Consider the following 19685-nt stretch of genomic DNA (forward strand, 5'->3'; position numbering starts at 1 on the left):
GAAATATCAGAAGCTATAAGGACAACACTAGCACATCAAAAAATTAATTCATCACAATCAAGAGTGCTTTATTCCTGGGATGCAAGATTGGTTCAATACATACAAATTAACAAATGTTATTCACCATATAAACAGACTTACAAACAAAAACCATATGATCATCTCAATAGATACAGAAAAGTCTTTTGATAAAACTCAACACCACTTCATGTTAAAAACTTTCAATAAATTAGGCATCAAAGGAAGATACCTCAAAATAATATGAGCCATCTATGACAGACCTACAGCCAACATCATACTGAATGGGCAAAAGCTAGAAACATTTCCCCTGATAACTGGAACAAAACAAAGATGCCCATTCTCACTACTACTATTCAACACTGTATTGGAAATCCTAACCAGAACAATCAGGCAACAGAAAGAAATAAAAGGCATCCAAAGAGAAACAGAGGATATCCACTACCTCTCTTTGCAGGCAATATAATGTTATATCTAGAAAACTCCATAGACTCTGCCAAAAGTCTCCTGGAACTAATAAATAACTTCAGTAAAGTTTCAGGATAGAAAATTAACATATAGAACTCAGTAACATGGCCAGGCGTGGTGGCTCACACCTGTAATCCCAGCACTTTGGGAGGCCGAAGTGGGTGGATCACCTGAGGTCAGGAGTTTGAGACCAGTCTGGCCAAGATGGTGAAACCCCATCTCTTTAAAAACAAACAAACAAAAAACTCAGTAACATTTCTATGTACAATAACATCCAAGCTGAGAGCCAAATCAAGACCACAATCCCATTTATACTAGCCACACAACCACACACTCAGAAACCTAGGAATGCAGCTTATCAAGGAGATGAAAGATCTCAACAATGAGAATTACAAAACACTGCTGACAGAAATCAGAGATGACACAAACAAATGGAAAAACACTCCATGTTCATGGATAGGAAGAACTGACATTGTTAAAATGGCTGTACTGTCCAAAGCAATTTACAGATTCAATGCTGTTGCTATAAAACTACCAAAATCATTTTCACAGAATTAGAAAAAATATTATTCTAAAATTCATATATGAAACCAAAACAGAGCATGAATCACCAAAGCAATCTTAAGCAAAAAATGCAAAGCTGGAAGCATCACATTACCCAACTTCAAACTATACTACAAGGCTGTAGTGACCAAAACAGCATGGTACTGGTATAAAAACAGACACATAGACCAATGGAACAGCACAGATAATGCAAAAATAAAGTCACACACCTACAACCACCTGATCTTTGATAAAGTCAACAATAGCAGATAAAAGAGAAAGGATTCCCTATTCAATAAATGGTGTTGGGATAGCTGGCTAGCCATATGCAGAAGATTGAAATTGGACCCATTCCTTTCACCATCAACAAAAATTAATTAAAAAATTAACTCAAGATGGATTGAAGACTTTAATGTAAGACCTAAAACAATAAAAACCCCAGAAGAAAAACCTAGGAAATTCTGGGTTCAGCCTTGGTGATTTGGTTTGGCTATGCCCACAAATCTCATCTTGAATTCCCAAGTGTTGTGGGAGGCTCCTGGTGGGAGATAGTTGAATCATGGGGGGCAGATCTTTCCCATGCTGTTCTCGTGACAGTAAATCTCACGAGATCTGATGGTTTTAAAAAGGGGAGCTTCCCTGTACAATCTCTCTTTACTTGTCTGCCGCCATGTGAGATGTGCCTTTTACCTTCCACCATGATTGTGAGGCCTTCCCAGCCACGTGGAACTGTAAGTCCATTAAATCTCTTTTGTTTGCCCAGTCTCTGGTATGTCTTTATCAGCAGCATGAAAACAAACTAATACACTTGGCAAAGAATTTATGAGTAAGCCCCCAGAAGCAATTGCAACATAAAGAAAAAAGACAAGTGGGACCTAATTAAACTAAAGAGCTTCTGCACAGCAAAAAAAAAAAAAAAAAAAAAAAAAAAAAGTATCAACAGATTCAGACAACCTACAGAATGGAAAACAAATACTCACAACCTTGCATCCAATAAAGGTCTAATGTTCGGAATCTATAAGAAACTTAAACAATTTAACAAAAACCAAATAACCCCATTAAAAAACAGGCAAACCATACGAACAGGCATCTTTCAAAAGAATAATAATACCATCACCCAGGCAAATAATCCCATTACCTATGCTGTGATCATAGTACCTGACAGGCAGCCTTCCTAAAGATTCCTCCAGAATCTGTATTATTTGCACTAATTTTTACAATGACCATGTATTATTTTGTAATTTTAAAACAATCTAAATGAGCACTTTAGCTAATATGCTGTCACTGTTTTGTTTTTAATCAGAGTCAAAAATCCTGTTTTTTCCCCACACCAGAAACTCACCTTTACCTAGAAGCCTCTTTTATTTTAACCTATGGTGGGAACTAAGCTACCAGAAGGCTACTTTCTTATTTATTTATTTATTTATTTATTTGAGATGGAGTCTTACTCTGTGGCCCAGGCTGGAGTGCAGTGGCGTGATCTCGTGCAGCCTCCACCTCCCAGGGTTCAAGTGATTCTTCTGTCTCAGCCCCACAAGTAGCTGGGATTACAGGCATGTGCCACCACGCCCAGGTAATTTTTGTATTTTTAGTAGAGATGGGGTTTTATCATGTTGGCCAGCACATGTTTTACACACACACACACACACACACACAATATATATATTTAAATGAGAGTCTTCATATAACAATGAACTCCTTCACCTTAAGTAATCAAGAAATCAATGAACAACTGTATTGCTTCCATAGCTGCAAAAATGCTTTGCTTTGGATTCTAGACTCTAAAAATCCAATACTTCATCCCAATAATCATTCAAAAGATTTTTAAAGTTCCTATGTAAAGTACCATAGTGGCAGAGTTAAAGACAAACGACAGACTTAGACAATTCATATAATTTAAAATGTAATGTTTATATGTTACTAAAATAAACTGTTTTGCTTTTATCTTATTTAGTTCTTTGTCTTTTTGTGGGGGGCTACATTTAATAATGGCATTCCCAGAGAAAGGAGAGTGGAGAAAAACCAGAAAGACCTGAAGAATTAGAGCTGGATGCAATGGTATGCACCTATAGCTATAGTCCCAGTTACTTGGGAGGCTGAGCGGGGAGAATCACTTGAGTCTAGGAGTTTGAGGTAAGGCTGGCCAATAGTGAGATCCAGCCTCTTAAAAAAAAAAGGTCTTGAAAAATTTATAAAGGATAAGACAAATGAGACCAAGTCAAAGGAAGTTAGAGAGAGAGAGAGAGAGAGAAGAGGAAGTGAGATAAAGAAGTGAAGCTGGGCATGGTGGCTCATGCCTATAACCCCCAGCACTGTGGGAGGCTGAGGCAGGAGGATCCCTTCAACCCAGGAGTTCAAGACCAGCCTGGGAAACAGAGAGCGATCTTGTTCTCTACAAATAATAAAAATATTGGTTGTGGTGGTGCATACCTGTAGTCCCAGCTACTCAGGAGGCTGAGGTTGGAGAGTTGCCCCAGCCTGGGAATTCAAGACTGAAGTGAGCTGTGACCACGCTACTGCACTCTAGCCTGTGCAATGGAGCAAGACTGTCAAAAAAAACCAAAAAAACAAAACAAGAAAAAAAGGAGAAGGAGAATATAAGTAGGAGAAGGAGAAAGAAGGAGGAGGAAGAGAAGAAGGAAGAAGTGGAACAGAAAGCAAAGCAAAGAAGGAGGGAGATGAGAACTCATAAGAAATGACTAAATTTTTTTTTTTTTTTTTTTGAGATGGAGTTTCACTCTTGTTACCCAGGCTGGAGTGCAGGTGCGATCTCGGCTCACCGCAACCTCCGCCTCCTGGGTGCAGGCAATTCTCCTGCCTCAGCCTCCTGAGTAGCTGGGATTACAGGCACACGCCACCATGCCCAGCTAATTTTTTGTATTTTTAGTAGAGACAGGGTTTCACCATGTTGACCAGGATGGTTGTGATCTCTTGACCTCGTGATCCACCCGCCTCGGCCTCCCAAAGTGCTGGGATTACAGGCATGAGCCACCGTGCCCGGCCTAGAAATGACTAAATTTTTATCTGAGCCAACAGCTGCTATGATTACATATCTTTAATCACACATTTGCCTACTGCTGCTAGGTGGTACACTTTTTTCTTAATCACTTGTCTTTGATAAGGCTGAAAGCAGTACTCTACAAGTTTCAAAGCAAACATTCCAAAAGGCAAATACCTATATACGTAAGTATATTTAGATTTACTGCTGTTGAAACCATCAAAATAAAGCAGTAGTGAGAATTAAAGTATTATTTTTCCTGCGTATTTTATTGATATTTATTTAAAACGTTAATACAATTTAATTTTTAATTTTAAAATTTAATGTGTATATATATAATATTATATATACAATACCTAGCTTTTTGAGTCTAGAAGGGAGGCAGACTGAAGAGGGTTGAGATTCAAGGAAACTCTAATTTCAATCATATGAAATAAATATTGCTTCTACTCCACTCTCAAAGAGCTCCTTGTACTGATTCTGACTAGTCTTTTGCTGTTGTTACCTTTTTCCTCCATTTGAAAAATAAGAATATCCTTTTGACTACCTAGTCTTTTGAAATGCAAGTCTTTAACACTCTTTTATCATATTCCTTATCTCCAGAGAGTACAATAAGATTGGGTATGGCCATCTGCATGAGATGCAAATCAATAAGAAAGTGAAAAGGCGAGTGACTGAGGCCGGACGTGGTGGCTCACGCCTGTAATCCCAGCACTTTGGGAGGCCGAGGTGAGTGGATCATGAGGTTAAAAGATCGAGACCATCCTGGTCAACAAGGTGAAACCCCGTCTCTACTAAAAATACAAAAAATTAGCTGGGCATGGTGGCATGTGCCTGTAATCCCAGCTACTCAGGAGGCTGAGGCAGGAGAATTGCCTGAACCCAGGAGGCGGAGGTTGCGGTGAGCTGAGATCGAGCCATTGCACTCCAGCCTGGGTAACAAGAGTGAAACTCCGTCTCAAAAAAAAAAAAAAAGAAAAGGCAAGTGAATGCTACTTACTTGAACAGTTAAATTTTGGCTCGGCTCAGGTCATATCACATTAGTTTTATAAAAGATTTTAGCTAAATACTGATTTTCCCGCACATATAAATAAATATGTGCTGGTATACTCCTTTTCCTCTACTAGTCCACACTCCTTTCAACTTTAATTTCTTTATTCCTGTCTGTATCTTTCCAGCAAGATAATAATTCAGAAGAGGGAAAACATTACAGTTAAATAAATTACCCAAGGACAGGGAGCTGAGTGGCTGAGTCGTGGCCCATGGCTCTTCCTTAAGTTAAACACAGGAAATTACCAGTACCTACAAAGAATTTTTTATAGCCAAGGAAAATTTTTATATAATTTGTTTTTTTCTTTTTAGAATTAGTAGAGAACAACAGAATGCCATTTATGCCATTTAAAGATAGCTAAGAATGATTTTTAAAACATTGGCAAAAACTATTGTAATTATTAGAAAAAAGCAGAGTATAATACTAAAGTCTTATTTTTCCTGCTTATAACATTGAGTTTACTAATTTAGTTACATATATTTAAAATCATACATAAGTATATTTAGATTTACTGCTGTTAAAACCATCAAAATAAAGCAACAGTGAAAATTAAAGTATTATTTTCCCTGCTTGTTTATTTTACTGATATTTATTTTAAATGTTATAAAATTTAAGTTTTAATTTTAAAATTTAATGTATATATTTAAAATCATGAGTCTATTAATTTAGAAATATCATTCTTTCTACTCTCTGTAATAAACCACTATTCTTTTAAAAATAAAGACTAGCTCAGTAGTAAACACGAAATCAGAAGAGGAATTATCTACATTTTGTTATTTTAAGTAATATCTTACTTTTTTGGTTCAATTTGGAACATGGAATAAAAGTAACACTTGAGAACAACTTAATGCTGAAAAGGATAGCTGGTTTTGTTATACATACACACACATACATATTTCTGTAAATGGAGTAAAATTTCATGAAAGCCTGGAACATTTTATTTGCAAGTATGCATAATTTAAAATGAGTGCCTAGCTGGGCCCAGTGGCTCATGCCTGTAATCCCAGCATTTTGGGAGGCTGAGGTGGGTAAATCACTTGAGGTTAGGAGTTTGACACCAGCTTGGATAATAAGGTGAAACCCCATCTTGACTAAAATACAGAAATTAGCTGGGTGTGGTGGCAATCCCAGCTACTTGGGAGGCTGAGGCATGAGAATCCCTTCAACCTGGGAGGCAGAGGTTGCAGAGAGCCAAGATTAAGCTACCACACTCCAGTCTGGGTGACAGAGTCAAACTCCATCTCAAAAAATTAAAAAATAATAAATAAATAAAATGAGTACTTCATCACTACAGGAACTTAAAGCCAATTATGTGAAAAATATTTTTGACCTCTGCTGCTGAGAAATGAAAATCTTATAGAAGACATATAAACTATCCTTGTGGGAATATTAACATTTTACCAGAGATAAAATTAGAGTTTCCATTAGAATTCAACTTTGGTAAAATTTGAATACTAAATTATGCCATGTTACCATAAAATTATTTAAGGTTGCTCAAAGGAATGTTACAGAATTTTTGCTCTGTCTGTCACCCAGGCTGGAATGCAATGGCATGATCTCAGCTCACTGCAACCCCTGCTTCCTGGGTTCAAGCGATTCTCCTGCCTCAGCCTCCTGAGTAGCTGGGATTACAGGCACCTACCATCATGCCCGTCTAATTTTTGTATTTTTGTAGACAGGGTTTTACCATGTTGGCCAGACTGGTCTCGAACTCCTGACCTCAAGGTGATCTGCCTGCCTCGGTCTCCCAAAGTGCTGGGATTACAGGCGTGAACCACTGTGCCCAGCCTGAATGCTATGTTTTAAAATATTATAGTTCATTTGGAATTTTGACATAAGTATATTTCCAACATAGGCTGTCCAGAAGATACATCACAATTCATGAACTATTTCACATTATACAGTGAAATCCCAATTTTGTGGTCTATAAACCATGTCACTAGAAACATATCTTAAACAGTCTTAAAACTGTTCTTTAAGGAAAAATAATGCTTGCAGTTCCCTCATTTCATTTACCTGATATATTTTTCTCTACCTCAATAAAACTATAGTGTGAAAAAGAGACAGAATCATCAGTACTGGGCCAAATGACAATAGGAAAGATAGGTTTCTCCATGTGGATTAATCTATACTTGGCATAGCCTTAAACTTTTCCTGCTTATATGGCAATATGATCAAAATTTTAAAATGTGGGCAAATCTTGTAAATCCAGAAATTCTATGTTTAACAACTTATGGCACGAAAATAATCAGAGAAGCAGGCAAGGAAACGAATATAAAGATGCTCATTGTAATGTTGTTTATGATAGTGAAAAACAATGCAACTTAAATGTGCAACACAAGGAATTAGTAAATAATGATAGAGCCACAGTATGGAATACCAAGCAGCCATTAATGATAACCAACTGCATATTCACTGATTAATTAGGTCAAAAAAAAAAAAAGAGAGAGAGAAATAAGTACAGTTGTATGTGAACACATAGAAGAAAGACTAGAATCTACATAAAATACTGATTATCCCTTGTTGGTGGAATTACCAATGATCATTTTTTCTTTTTTCTTATTTGCATGTTCTAATATTTTAATGCAATGAGATAAATTGCTGCCCAAGAATAATAAGGGGAAAGAAAGGAAAAATAAATGTCAATGTGCATCATCTGGGAATTTATAGTATTTCATCACAATAAGTTATGCTTCAAATCTGACTAGAAATTGTTGAGAAAATATTAATTATGTTATAAAAATATGCCACTGCAGAGACAGGAAGTCAACTTGTTTCCCCGTTCCTGTCATCAACTGGAAAGAACCCTTTCTCAATTGCCAACAGATGTTGAGGAATATTTCTGAGTCTGAGTAAACGCACACAATTTTCCTCCTTTCTTTATGCTTTATAGCTTGTATAATTGTTCAGATAAGGTGGAGAATCTATGAGAAAGGGACACATAGTTCTAGGGATTGAAGTGATGCTATCTAGAAACTGAAAGTTTCTTTTCCTTCTATATCACTTAGCCTAGAGGCGAAAAAGCTACACATTCACTTATGCTTTAAAAAAAAAAATTTTTTTTTTGAGACAGGGTCTTGCTCTGTCACCCAGGCTGGAGTGCAGTGGTACAATTATAGCTCACTCTAACCTCGATCAGGCAATCCTCAGCCTTAGCCTCCTGAGTAGGTAAGACTATAGGCCCACATCATCATGGGCAGATAATGCTTTTAAAGAATGCTTTTAATGAAGCATTAATAAGAAAAAGTATATCTAAGAGTTAAGGCTGGGTGCAGTGGCTCAAGCCTGTAATCTCAGCACTCTGTGGAGCCAATGCAGGAAGATGAGTTGAGTCGAGGAATTTGAGATCAGCCTGGACAATGTAGTGAAATCCCCATCTCTACAGAAAAATAAAAAAAATTTAGCCAAGTATAATGACGTCAGCCTACAGTCCCAGCTACTCAGGCAGCTGAGGTGAGAGGATCACTTGAGCCGGGGGGGTTGAGGCTGCAGTGAGTCAAGATAGCACCACTGCACCCTAGCCTGATTGACAAAGCGAGACTGTCAAATAAATAAGCAAATACATAAATAAGCTACACATTTAATGTTTTTTATATTCCCTGAACACCATTTTCATTCCTTTTTTTTTTTTTGAGATGGTGTTTCACTCTTGTCGCCCAGGCTGGAGTGCAATGGTGTGATCTCAGCTCACTGAAACCTCTGTCTCCCAGGTTCAAGCGATTCTCCTGCCTCAGCTTCCCAAGTAGCTGGGATTACAGATGTCCACCATCATGCCCGGTTAATCTTTTTTGTATTTTTGGTAGAGACAAGGTTTCACCATGTTGGACAGGCTGGTCTGGAACTCCTGATGTCAGGTGATCCGCCCACCTCAGCCTCCCAAAAGTGTGGGATTACAGGCATGAGCCACCATGCCCAGACTCATTCCTTATTTATCACTTTTAATAACCCTACGAGATAAGTGTTATTAGTTCTACTTTATAAAGTCTGCTTCAGAGACTAAGTAATTGACATTAGGTCAGTAAGTAGTAGACTCAGGGTTTAATCCCAGATCGGTTGATACATGTATGTATCACTGCTATTTTATCATTGTTATTGCAGACAAAAGTCTTAAAAGGAGAGAATACCTACTAACCAGAAGCAGCAAACAGTTTATTAACAACAATGTAGGGGAAAAAAGTACAGTATTTTGTTCTTTTTGAATACAGTTAGTTAAAACATAAAATAGAAAACTGTGTAAAGACCTAGGTTCAATGCTGATTTAGAATTAAAAACAACTTTAAAAACTCATTAACAGGCCAGGCACGGTGGCTCATTCCTGTAATCCCAGCACTTGGAAGGTTGAGGTGGGCGGATCATTTGAGGTCAGGAGTTCAAGACCAGCCTGGCCAACATGGTGAAATCCCGTCTCTGCTAAAAATACAAAAATTAGCCAGGTGTGGTGGTGGGTGCCTGTAATCCCAGCTACTCCAGAGGGTGAGGCAGGAGAATCACTTGAACCTAGGAGGCGGAGGCTGCAGTGAGGACCACTGCTTTCCATCTAGCCTGGGCAACACAGTGAGACTCTGGAGACTCTGTCTCAAAAAACAAAACCCAAAAAACCCACAAACCATTAACAGTGGCCGAGCATCGTGGCTCATACCTATAATCCCAACACTTTGGGAGGGGAGGCAGGTGGATCCCATGAGACCAGGAGGTTGAGATTACCCTGGCTGACATGACAAAAGCCCGTCTGTACTAAAAATATAAAATTTAGCTGGGTATTGGTAGCACAAGCTTATAATCCCAGCCACTCAGGAGGCTGAGACATGGGAATCACTCAAACCTGAAAGGCAGAGGTTACAGTGAGCACCATGGCACTCCATCCAGCCGAGGCAAAACACCAAGACTGTCTCAAAAAACAAACAAATAACCATTAACAAGACTGGGCTAAGAGTAACCTCTGTACTCTAATGAAGATCCAAAAAGCCAGTTTTCAACAATTGTATAATTAACCACTTAAGAATCTCAGGTATTTCAGAATATCTATTTATAATCTCAAACTGATATGCTAATTACATAACAATCCTGAGGCACTTTACTTAGCTAACTATGTAGTTTGTCTAGTCTAAGTTACCACGTTTTTTAGTTTCTTCACTTAAAAGTACTTTTGCTTCCTATTATAAAATCAACACAGGTACACTGTAAAAATTCAAAACTAAAAAATTAGTTTTTGGCCGGGTGCAGTGGCTCACGCCTATAATCCCAGCACTTTGGGAGGCCGAGGCAGGTGGATCACGAGGTCAAGAGATCGAGACCATCCTGGTCAACAAGGTGAAACCCCGTCTCTACTAAAAATAAAAAAATTAGCTGGGCATGGTGGTGCGTGTCTGTAGTCCCAGCTACTCGGGAGGCTGAGGCAGGAGAATTGCTTGAACCCAGGAGCCAGAGGTTGCGGTGAGCCGAGATCGCACCATTGCACTCCAGCCTGGGTAACAAGAGCAAAACTCCGTCTAAAAAAAAAAAAATTAAATTAAAAAATAAAAAATCAGTTTTTGAGACAGAGTCTCACCTCTGTGGCCCATGATGGAGTGTAGTGGTACAATCCTGACTCACTGCAACCGCTGCCTCCTGGGCTCAATAAATTTCTCCTGCCTCAGCCTCTTAAGTAGCTGGGATTACAGGTGCCTGTCACCATTCCTGGCTAATTTTTTGCATTTTCCAAAACTCCTGACCTCAGGCGATCTGCCCGCCTTGGCCTCCCAAAGTGCTGGGATTACAGGCATGAGTCACCATGCATGGCCTGAAAGTAAAAATTTTAAAGCCCAAATCTCACCACTCAGGGATAAGCAGAGTTTGTATATTCATATAAATGCTTTGGAAACGCATGTGACTATGTGTGCATACTTGTTATGTTTACAAAATGGAACTAAAAATCGTTCATATTATCTTAAACTTTCACATATTGTGACCATATTTCCATGACACTAATGGTATCCACAGTATGGATAAATAATCCCCTATTGTTTAACATTTAGGCATTACCTGTTTTTTGCAACTATAAACAATGCTTCAACGCACATCCTTGTATATCCTTATATCCTTAGAAGAATTAAAATATCTTCTAATTCAGCTTTTCCAATAATTTAGAACTGTCTTGTTACTCCTAATTTCAAATAACATGGTGTTGATATTATAATTTTAATGAACATAACGTACTAATTCACCTTTTTATACAAAAAGTTCTTACCTTGCAATAATAGATTCAATTGGCATGATATCAGGCACATAGTGAGCCATGGGGGAAACAAAGTGTCCATCTAGGATCTTACAATCTGATTGCTCTTCAATCTAAAAAAAAATAAAAACCAAGGTGTATGCAAGAAAACTAAGATATCTTGGTCTATAATGGATGTTCTTCTAATAAAGAGTTATATTCAATTAAAATCATGTTTTCGGCACCTACTATGTAAACTTTTTGTGCCATTGTACTTTATTTTTAATTATTTTTAGTGCATAATCGTTGAATGTATTATGGGGTACATGTGATATTTTGGTATAGGTATAAAAGGTGTAATGATCAAATCAGGGTAACTAGAGTATCCATCACCTAAAGCAGTTATCATTTCTTTGTATTAGGAACATTCCAATTCCACTCTTATTTCAAAATAAACAATAAATTATTAATTATAGTGATACTATTATGCTACCACAGACTAGATTTTATTGATTCTAACTGTACTTTTGCACCCATTAATCATCTCCACTCTATCTTCCCCTCCCTGCTATTCTTCTTAACTTCTGATAATCATCAATCAACTCTTCATCTCCATGAGTTCAATTTACATTTAGCTCCCAAGTATGAGTGAAAACACCTGAAATTTGTCCTCCTGGCTTATTTCACTTAACACAATGTCCTTCAGTTCCATCCATGTTGTTGCAAATGACAGGATTTCATTCTTTATGGTTGAATAATATTTCATTGAATATTTGTACCACAAATTCTTTTTTTTTTTTTTTTTTTTTTGGTGGGGGAGGAAGGCAGGAAGGAAGGGAAGAAAGACGGTAGGGAGGAAGGAAGGAAGGGAGGAAGCAGGGAGGGAGGGAGGGAAGGGAAGAAAGGAAATCAAGCAATGAAAGAGACATTGCCGACCTGGATCTAGAGGTTTACAAGTTGATTTCTTTTTTTTTGAGAGAAGGAAAGAAAAAAAAAATAATAAGTAAAGGAGAGGAAGAAAGAGGAAGAGAAAGAGGGAGAGTAAATGGAAATATTGCTTTATTTTGAAAAAAATTGGGTATTAATAATGGCCAATCAATGTTTCATTTAAACTAATGGGTAGGTGTGATGTGGTATTGACAAGAATGTATATTTTGTGTATTTGAAGTGGAGAGCTCTATAAATATTTATTAAGTTTACTTGTTCTGGATCTGAGTTCGAGTCCTTGATATCCTTATTAATTTTCTGTCTCATTGAATCTAAGTCTCCTATCTGGGTGTTAGGATCGTTAGCTCTTGTTGTTGCATTGATCCTTTTACCACTATATCTTTGTTGCTTTAAAATCTATTTTATCCGATACGAGAATTGCAACTCCTGCTTTTTATTTATTTATTATTTATTTTTGCTCTCCATTTGGTTGGTAAATCTTTCTCCAACCCTTTGTTTTGAGTCTTGGTGTATCCTTGCATGTGAAACAGGTCTGGATGTAACATGCCGTTGGGTTTTGGCTGTGTCTTTTGATTGGGAATTTAGTCAATTTAAATTTAGGGTTACTGCCATTTGATGTTGACTGGCTGTTTTATCCATTTGTTGGTGTAAATTCTTCTTTATGTTGGTGCTCTTTACTTTTTGGTGTATTTTTAGAAAGGCTAATACTGGTTGTTTCTTTCTGTGTGTAATGCTTCTTTCAGAAGCTCTTGTAAAGCAGGCCTGGTGGTAATAAAATCTCTGAGTTCTTGCTTGTTCATAAAAGATTTTATTTTTCCTTCAGTTGTGAAGCTTAGTTTGGCTGGATATGAAATTCTGGGCTGAAGGTTCTGTTCTTTGAGGATGTTGAATATTGGCCCCCACTCTCTTCTGGCTTGTAGAGTTTCTGCAGAGAGATCTGCTGTAAGTCTGATAGGCTTGCCTTTGTGGGTTATCTGACCTTTCTCTCTGGCTACCCTTAGTATCCTCTCCTTCGTTTCAACCCTGGTGAATCTAACGATTATGTGCCTTGGGGTTGCTCTTCTTGAGGAATATCTTTGTGGTGTTCTCTGTATTACCTGGGGTTGAATGTTGACCTGCTTTGCTAGTTTAGGAAAATTTTCCTGAATAATATCCTGAAGGGTATTTTCCAGCTTGGATTCATTCTCTCCGTCGCATTCAGGTACACCTATCAAACGTAAATTTGGTCTTTTCACATAGTCCCACATTTCTTGGAGACTTTGCTCATTCCTTTTTATCCTTTTTTTCTCTAATCTTTTCTTCACGTTTTATTTCATTAAGTTGGACTTTGACCTCTGATATCCCTTCTTCTGCTTGAACAATTCGAGTGTTTAAACCTGTGCATACTTCTCGGAGTTCCTGTATTGTATTCTTCAGTTCCATTAATTCACTCATACTCCTTTCTAAGTTGTCTATTCTCAATAGGATTTCATCAAACCTTTTTTCAAAGTTCCTAGTTTCTTTACGTTGGGCTACAACATGTTCTTTTAACTCACCGAAGTTTGTTATTATCCATTCCTTGAAGAGTGATTCTGTCATCAGGAGGCGCTAGTTCTCCATCAAGCCTTGTTCCATTGTTGATGTGGAACTGTGATCATCTTTACAGGGAGAGGCTTTCTGACTTTGAGTATTCTCAGCTTTTTTACGCTGGTTTCTTCCCGTCATTGTAAATTTATCCTCCTGTCGTCTTTGAAGTTACCAACTTTCAGATTAGGTCCCTTGAGTGGACATCCAGGTTGTTAGTTCCCAGGGCCAGAGCAGCGGCGTTAAAACTGATGGTGCTTTTCTGCCCAGGATTCTCCTGTCGGGCTTCCTTCTTGTTTCCGTAGTAGGCGACTCTGCCTTCCCGGGGCTCCAAACCTCAGTCAGAAGGGGAACCGGTCCCGTTTACTCTGCGCAGAGCGCTGCCGAGCCAAGGTGCCGGTGGAACCGCTGCGCCGACCACTAGAGTCGCGCTGGCGACTCGTGTGTTTCCACCACTGGGGGATCTTCTGCTCCGTGAGCGACCAGACTTTGTCTGAAAGCGTGGCGTCCTCTAGTTCTCCGCGCCTTCCCTGAGAGCTGCAATCCCGGGATGTTAGCGATCGGCCATCTTTGATCGTTCTGTACCACAAATTCTTAATCCATTCATCTGCTGATGAACACTTAGGTTGATTCCACATCTTGGCTACTATGAATAGTGCTACAATAAACATGGGAATGCTGATATCTCTTTGATACGGCGATCTCCATTCTCTTACATATATACCCAATGAGGGATTGCTGGGTCATATGGTGGTTCCAGTTTCAGCTTTTGAGGAAGTTCCACTGTTCTCCACAGTGGTTGTACTAACTCACATTCCCACCAACAATGTATGAGGTTTCCTCTTTCTCCACATCCTCACCAGCATTCATTATTGCCTGTCTTTTGGATAAAGGTCATTTCAACTAGGGTAAGATGATAGATGATTTTAATTTTGATTTGCATTTCTCTGATGATTAGTGATGCTGAGCATTTTTTCATCTACCTGGTTGGCCATGTGTATGTCTTCTTTGGAAAAATGTAAAATGGCTAGTCAGATCTTATTAACCATTTTAAAATCAGATTGTGATTTTTTTCCCTATTATGTTATTTGAGCTTCTTATATATTCTGGTTCTTAATTCCCTGTCAGATGAGTAGTTTGCAAACATTTTCTCCATCTCAACAGAAAAGAGAGAGAGGGAAGGAAGGAGGGAGGGAGGGAAGAAAGGAAGGAAGGAAGGAAGGAAAAAAACAACAACAAAAAAAACAAAAAACACGATTTGGAATTTCACTCTTGTTGCCCAGGCTGGAGTGCAATGGTGCCATCTCCACTCACCACAATCTCTGCCTCCAGGTTCAAGCCATTCTCCTACCTCAGCCTCCCAAGTAGCTGGGATTACAGGCATGCACCACCACGCCTGGCTAATTTTGTATTTTTTTTTTTTTTAGTAGAGATAGGGTTTCTCCATGTTGGTCAGGCTGGTCTTGAACTCCTGACCTTGGGTGATCCAGCTGCCTTGGCCTCCGAAAGTGCTGGGATTACAGGTGTGAGCCACTGTCCCTGGCCCACAAATAATATTCTTTAAATTTGAAATAAAAAATCCATACTGCACTTATATTTTAGTGTTTATTGTTGTTATACACCAACAGGTAATCTATTCTTGGACATATTTATGTCAAACCACAATTCCTATAACTGCGTTTCTCTCATTTGCATACCTTATCAATGTGTACTGGATAATCGCTTGAAACCAGATTCTGGCATCTCTCTCGATTTCCAATCATCTTTCTGAATTCAAAGAGTCTATTATGAGAAAGAAGACAAGGAAAAAAATTCATGTTTTATATCACTTACTAGGCATATTATAATTGAGATTAGCAGGAATTAAAAATTAGCAAATCCAGTTCATAAGCCATATTAAAATTTAATTTTGATCATTAAAGAAAGAGATTAGGTTGTGTTTCCCCCAAACTGGACTTTTTTTTTCTTCCAGAAAAATGTCAGGTACAATATTGTTCAGAAAGTAATTAATATATATAAACCTCAAAATTAAATGCACCAATCCTGAAATTCATTTTCTTTCTTTTTTTTTTCTCCCTGAGACAGAGCCTTGGTCTGTCACCCAGGCTAGAGTGCAGTGGTGCCATCTCAGCTCACTACAACCTCTGCCACCTGGGCTCAAGCAATTCTCCTGCCTCAACCTCCCGAGTAGGCATATGTCACTATGCTTGGCTAATTTTTGTATTTTTAGTAGAGACGAGGTTTCACCATGTTAGCCAGGCTGGTCTTGAACTCCTGACATCATGATCTGCCCACCTTGGCCTTCCAAAGTGCTGGGATTACAGGTATCAGCCACAGCTCCCGGCTGAAAATTCATTTTCTTAAGTCCAGATTTTCCCATGAGCTACAGTGTAATCCAGTTTTAGAGCCATTACAAATTCAGGTTATCCAAAAAGACTCAATCCTTGGAAACTACATACAACTCTAATCAGCTTAATAATTATTGAAGCCAAAAATCTAGTCTGTGTTTCTGAGAGCTCTCTATTTAAAAAATCTGAATTTTTTTTTAAAACAGTACAATTTACGATATGGGCTAAAATTTAAGAGAAATAACTAAAAAGACAAAAGAAAAAATAATTACATTTTACATAGTTTAATGTTTAATTTGCTGGATAACTGCTCTATATTTAAGAGCAAGGGATGTTATAACAAAGTTTTAAATGTTCATTAAAACAACAAATTTGGAACAAGTATTCAGGAAAGAAACTGCTTACCTTTTGAGATCTTCTGGCCTTCCCCATCCTCTGATAAAAAGTTTTGTTAGGAGAAGTCTCCGGTATAGAATGTCTAACTTGCTCACACCCATCAGTAGCAAACAAGCATCTATAAAACAAAATTTAAAATGGCTTTAAAATATTTTATTTTTTTCAGGGAAGCAGATCAATTTTCTAACCATTTCTTTGATTATCAGGTAAAATTAAATATTGAGACTAAATCCTTGAATTTCCTTTGGAAACAAAAAACAAGATTTGGGGGAAAAAAAGAGCTGGGTTGAAAATAGAGAAGACGTATAGTCTTGAACTTAACTAAACTGTGCATTCCTCTAGGGTAAGATCTTCCCATCGTCAGTACAGTTGCTGAAACAAGTACCCTCTATTTGCTGGATAACAATAGCAGGGGATATAATATGTGATAGTGTATTATCTGCCAGGCATCACTGTTTTAAGAACTCCGAACTCACACACAGGTCCTCCTTAAAGCAACCAACAATTTTGAGGAAGGATTTATTATCCCAATTATAGAGACAAGAAAACTGAGGCACAGAGAGTATAGATAATTTACCCAAGGTCACAAAGCTAGTGGGAAACACAGCTGAGAATCAATCTGAGGCACACAGCTCAAGATCTAACTATAACACTCCACTCTACTATATTACAGTGAATGAAAAATAATAATTGATCACTGCTACTACTTATATAGCACTTACCTATCTTCCCAAATATTTCTAAAGATTTTTAAGTATCTACCTCCATCTTGTCAAAATGAATGGTATGGTTTTGATTTATGGGCAAAACCTAATTCAGATTCAGGGTATACTCTATTTAAATAAATGAAAAATAAAACTCTGCATTTCCCTTTTTTTTCAATTGTTTTATTTTTTTCCTCAGATCTTAGGAAATCTGCATTTGCATCAATGAGCTTAAGAAATACCCATTGCTTCAGATTTTTTTTGAAACCATACCTTATATCATATATTTTAACTTTTTCATTTTTTAACAACCTGTAAGATCAACTTTATATTCCTCTGTGTTTGCCTAGGTATACAATGTAACCCCCCATCAACTGGGCGGCATTTAACTTGTTTTTACGGTTATACCAGCAAAACCAAGTCAATCATGTTGCCCCTCATAATTCTCACTACGAAGGACAAATATTTACTAGCAAATGTACTTGTTAGACAAGACAACCTATAGCCAGAGTATAGCATTAAGGGTTTTTTTAATACCATCCATCTCTCTTTTTCTCAGTTTCCATGTGCTATTCAATGACTCTTTGATAAAAGTCTGGTTTTAGTATAATAACGCTTGAAGAAATGTATTGCATATACAGTTTTGTTATTATACTATTTATGTCTACCACTATAAATAAATAAACGTTTACTAGACTCCTATAAATTATCACCCATCCAGTGTTAAGTGTAGTTCACCATAGCTGAACCATCCCTGGGTGGCTTCATAAGTTCCTGAACTTGTAAGAATATGTACCATTTCTTTCATTCTATACATATTTATTAATTGCTTATATTCCAATAATTACTTTAGACCCTGTGCCACAAGAATCATGAAGGCATGGTCTTGTTCTCATCAATCTTATATTTTAGTGGAGGGAAAATAATTAAAAATAAAAAACGGTCAAAATAAGAGTAGAAGATAACATAATGAAAATAAAACAAGGCAATGTGGTAACAACTAGAAGGCTCTTTTGGTAAACAAAAAAACATCCTCAGAGGTACCAAAAAGGTAATACAGATGCTCCTGAACCTACAATGGGATTCTATCCCAATAAACCCATCATAAATAAAAAATCATATGTGGAACATACATGTAATACCCTGACAAAGCTACGGTCAAAACAATCATAAGTCAAACCATCAAAAGTTAAGGACTGCACGTATTTAAGCCAAGTGCTACAAGACAAGGAGCACCAAAGTCTTTAAATTGCAAATCTCATTAAAATCATGTAACTCTTGAAATCTATCCATTACTATGTTCCAATGAAATTCACTGAAAATTATCTACTCAGTGGGTCAAGTACAGGTACAGATAATTCATATAAGGGAAAGGCAAGAAAAAATAACTACATACACTTCTTCTTCTTTTTTGAGACAGAGTTTTGCTGTTGTTACCCAGACTGGAGTGCAATGGCACGATCTCGGCTCACCGCAACCTCCGCCTTCTGGGTTCATGCAATTCTTCTGCCTCAGCCTCCCAGCGCTCCTGGGACTACAGGCGCGCACTACCATACCAAGCTAATTTTTGTATTTTTAGTAGAGATGGGGTTTCACCATGTTGACCAGGATGGTCTCGATCTCTTGACCTCATGATCCACCCGCCTCAGCCTCCCAAAGTGCTGGGATTACAGGCTTGAGCCGCGCCCGGCTCTTCTTTGTTTTTAAATTCAAAAATGCTCACTGTAAAATCTTTAAATTCAATACAAAGGGATGTATAGCAAAAACAGGGAAAATAATCCCCTTCCAATCACTTTTTTTGAGATGGAGTCTCGCTCTGTTAATTAGGCTGGAGTGCAGTGGTGTGATCTCGGCTCACTACAACCTCTGCCTCCTCGGTTCAAGCAATTCTCCCATCTCAGCTTCCCAAATAGCAGGGACTATAGGTACTTGCCACCACGCCTGGACAATTTTTGTGTTTTTAGTAGAGATGGGTTTCACTATATTGGCCAGACTGGTCTTAAACTCCTGACCTCAGGTGATCCATCCGCATTGACCTCTCAAAGTCCTGGGATTACATAAGAGAGCCACTGCACCTGGCCCCCTTCTACTCACTTCTAATTTTACTTTTCAGGCATATCTAGTGCTAACAGTATAGATGCTACTCTTTCTGACCTTTTTCTTGTTGATGTTATTTACTTACCTACACACAATCTTGCTCTGTTTTGTGTTGCTATAATAGAATAACACAAGCTGGGTAATTTATAAAGAAGAGAAATTTACTTCTTAAAATTCTGAAGGCTGGAAGTCCAGGGTTGAGGGGTAAACATTTGGTGAGGACCTTCTTGCTGTATCATAACATGTGGAAGGTATCACATGATGAGAGAGCAACAGAGAATTAAACTCACTTTTTTTTTTTTTTTGATAGAGTCTCTCTCTGTAGCCCATGCTGGAGTGCAGTGGCATGATCTAGGCT

At 37.9% G+C, this 19685-nt stretch overlaps 1 protein-coding gene across 31 annotated transcripts in view; it reads right to left on the reverse strand.

Moving 5' to 3' along the window:
- Positions 1-19685, reverse strand: part of ABHD18 (abhydrolase domain containing 18) — a 70369-nt gene that overhangs the window by 37187 nt on the left and 13497 nt on the right. For 25 of the 31 annotated variants that reach the window (XM_078366509.1, XM_054252930.2, XM_078366521.1 and 22 more), the window contains 3 exons: positions 16536-16644; positions 15480-15564; positions 11305-11405 (listed from right to left, as the gene is read on the reverse strand). In XM_078366509.1, coding sequence (XP_078222635.1) covers positions 11305-11405; positions 15480-15564; positions 16536-16644 — 295 coding nt within the window. Of the gene's footprint in view, positions 1-11304; positions 11408-15479; positions 15565-16535; positions 16647-19685 lie in introns of those variants that run through there. The other 6 variants (XM_078366522.1, XM_078366524.1, XM_054252937.2 and 3 more) reach the window with 3 other exon arrangements.

This window comes from Callithrix jacchus, chromosome 3, assembly GCF_049354715.1.
Source record: "Callithrix jacchus isolate 240 chromosome 3, calJac240_pri, whole genome shotgun sequence".
Classification (NCBI taxonomy): domain Eukaryota; kingdom Metazoa; phylum Chordata; class Mammalia; order Primates; family Cebidae; genus Callithrix; species Callithrix jacchus.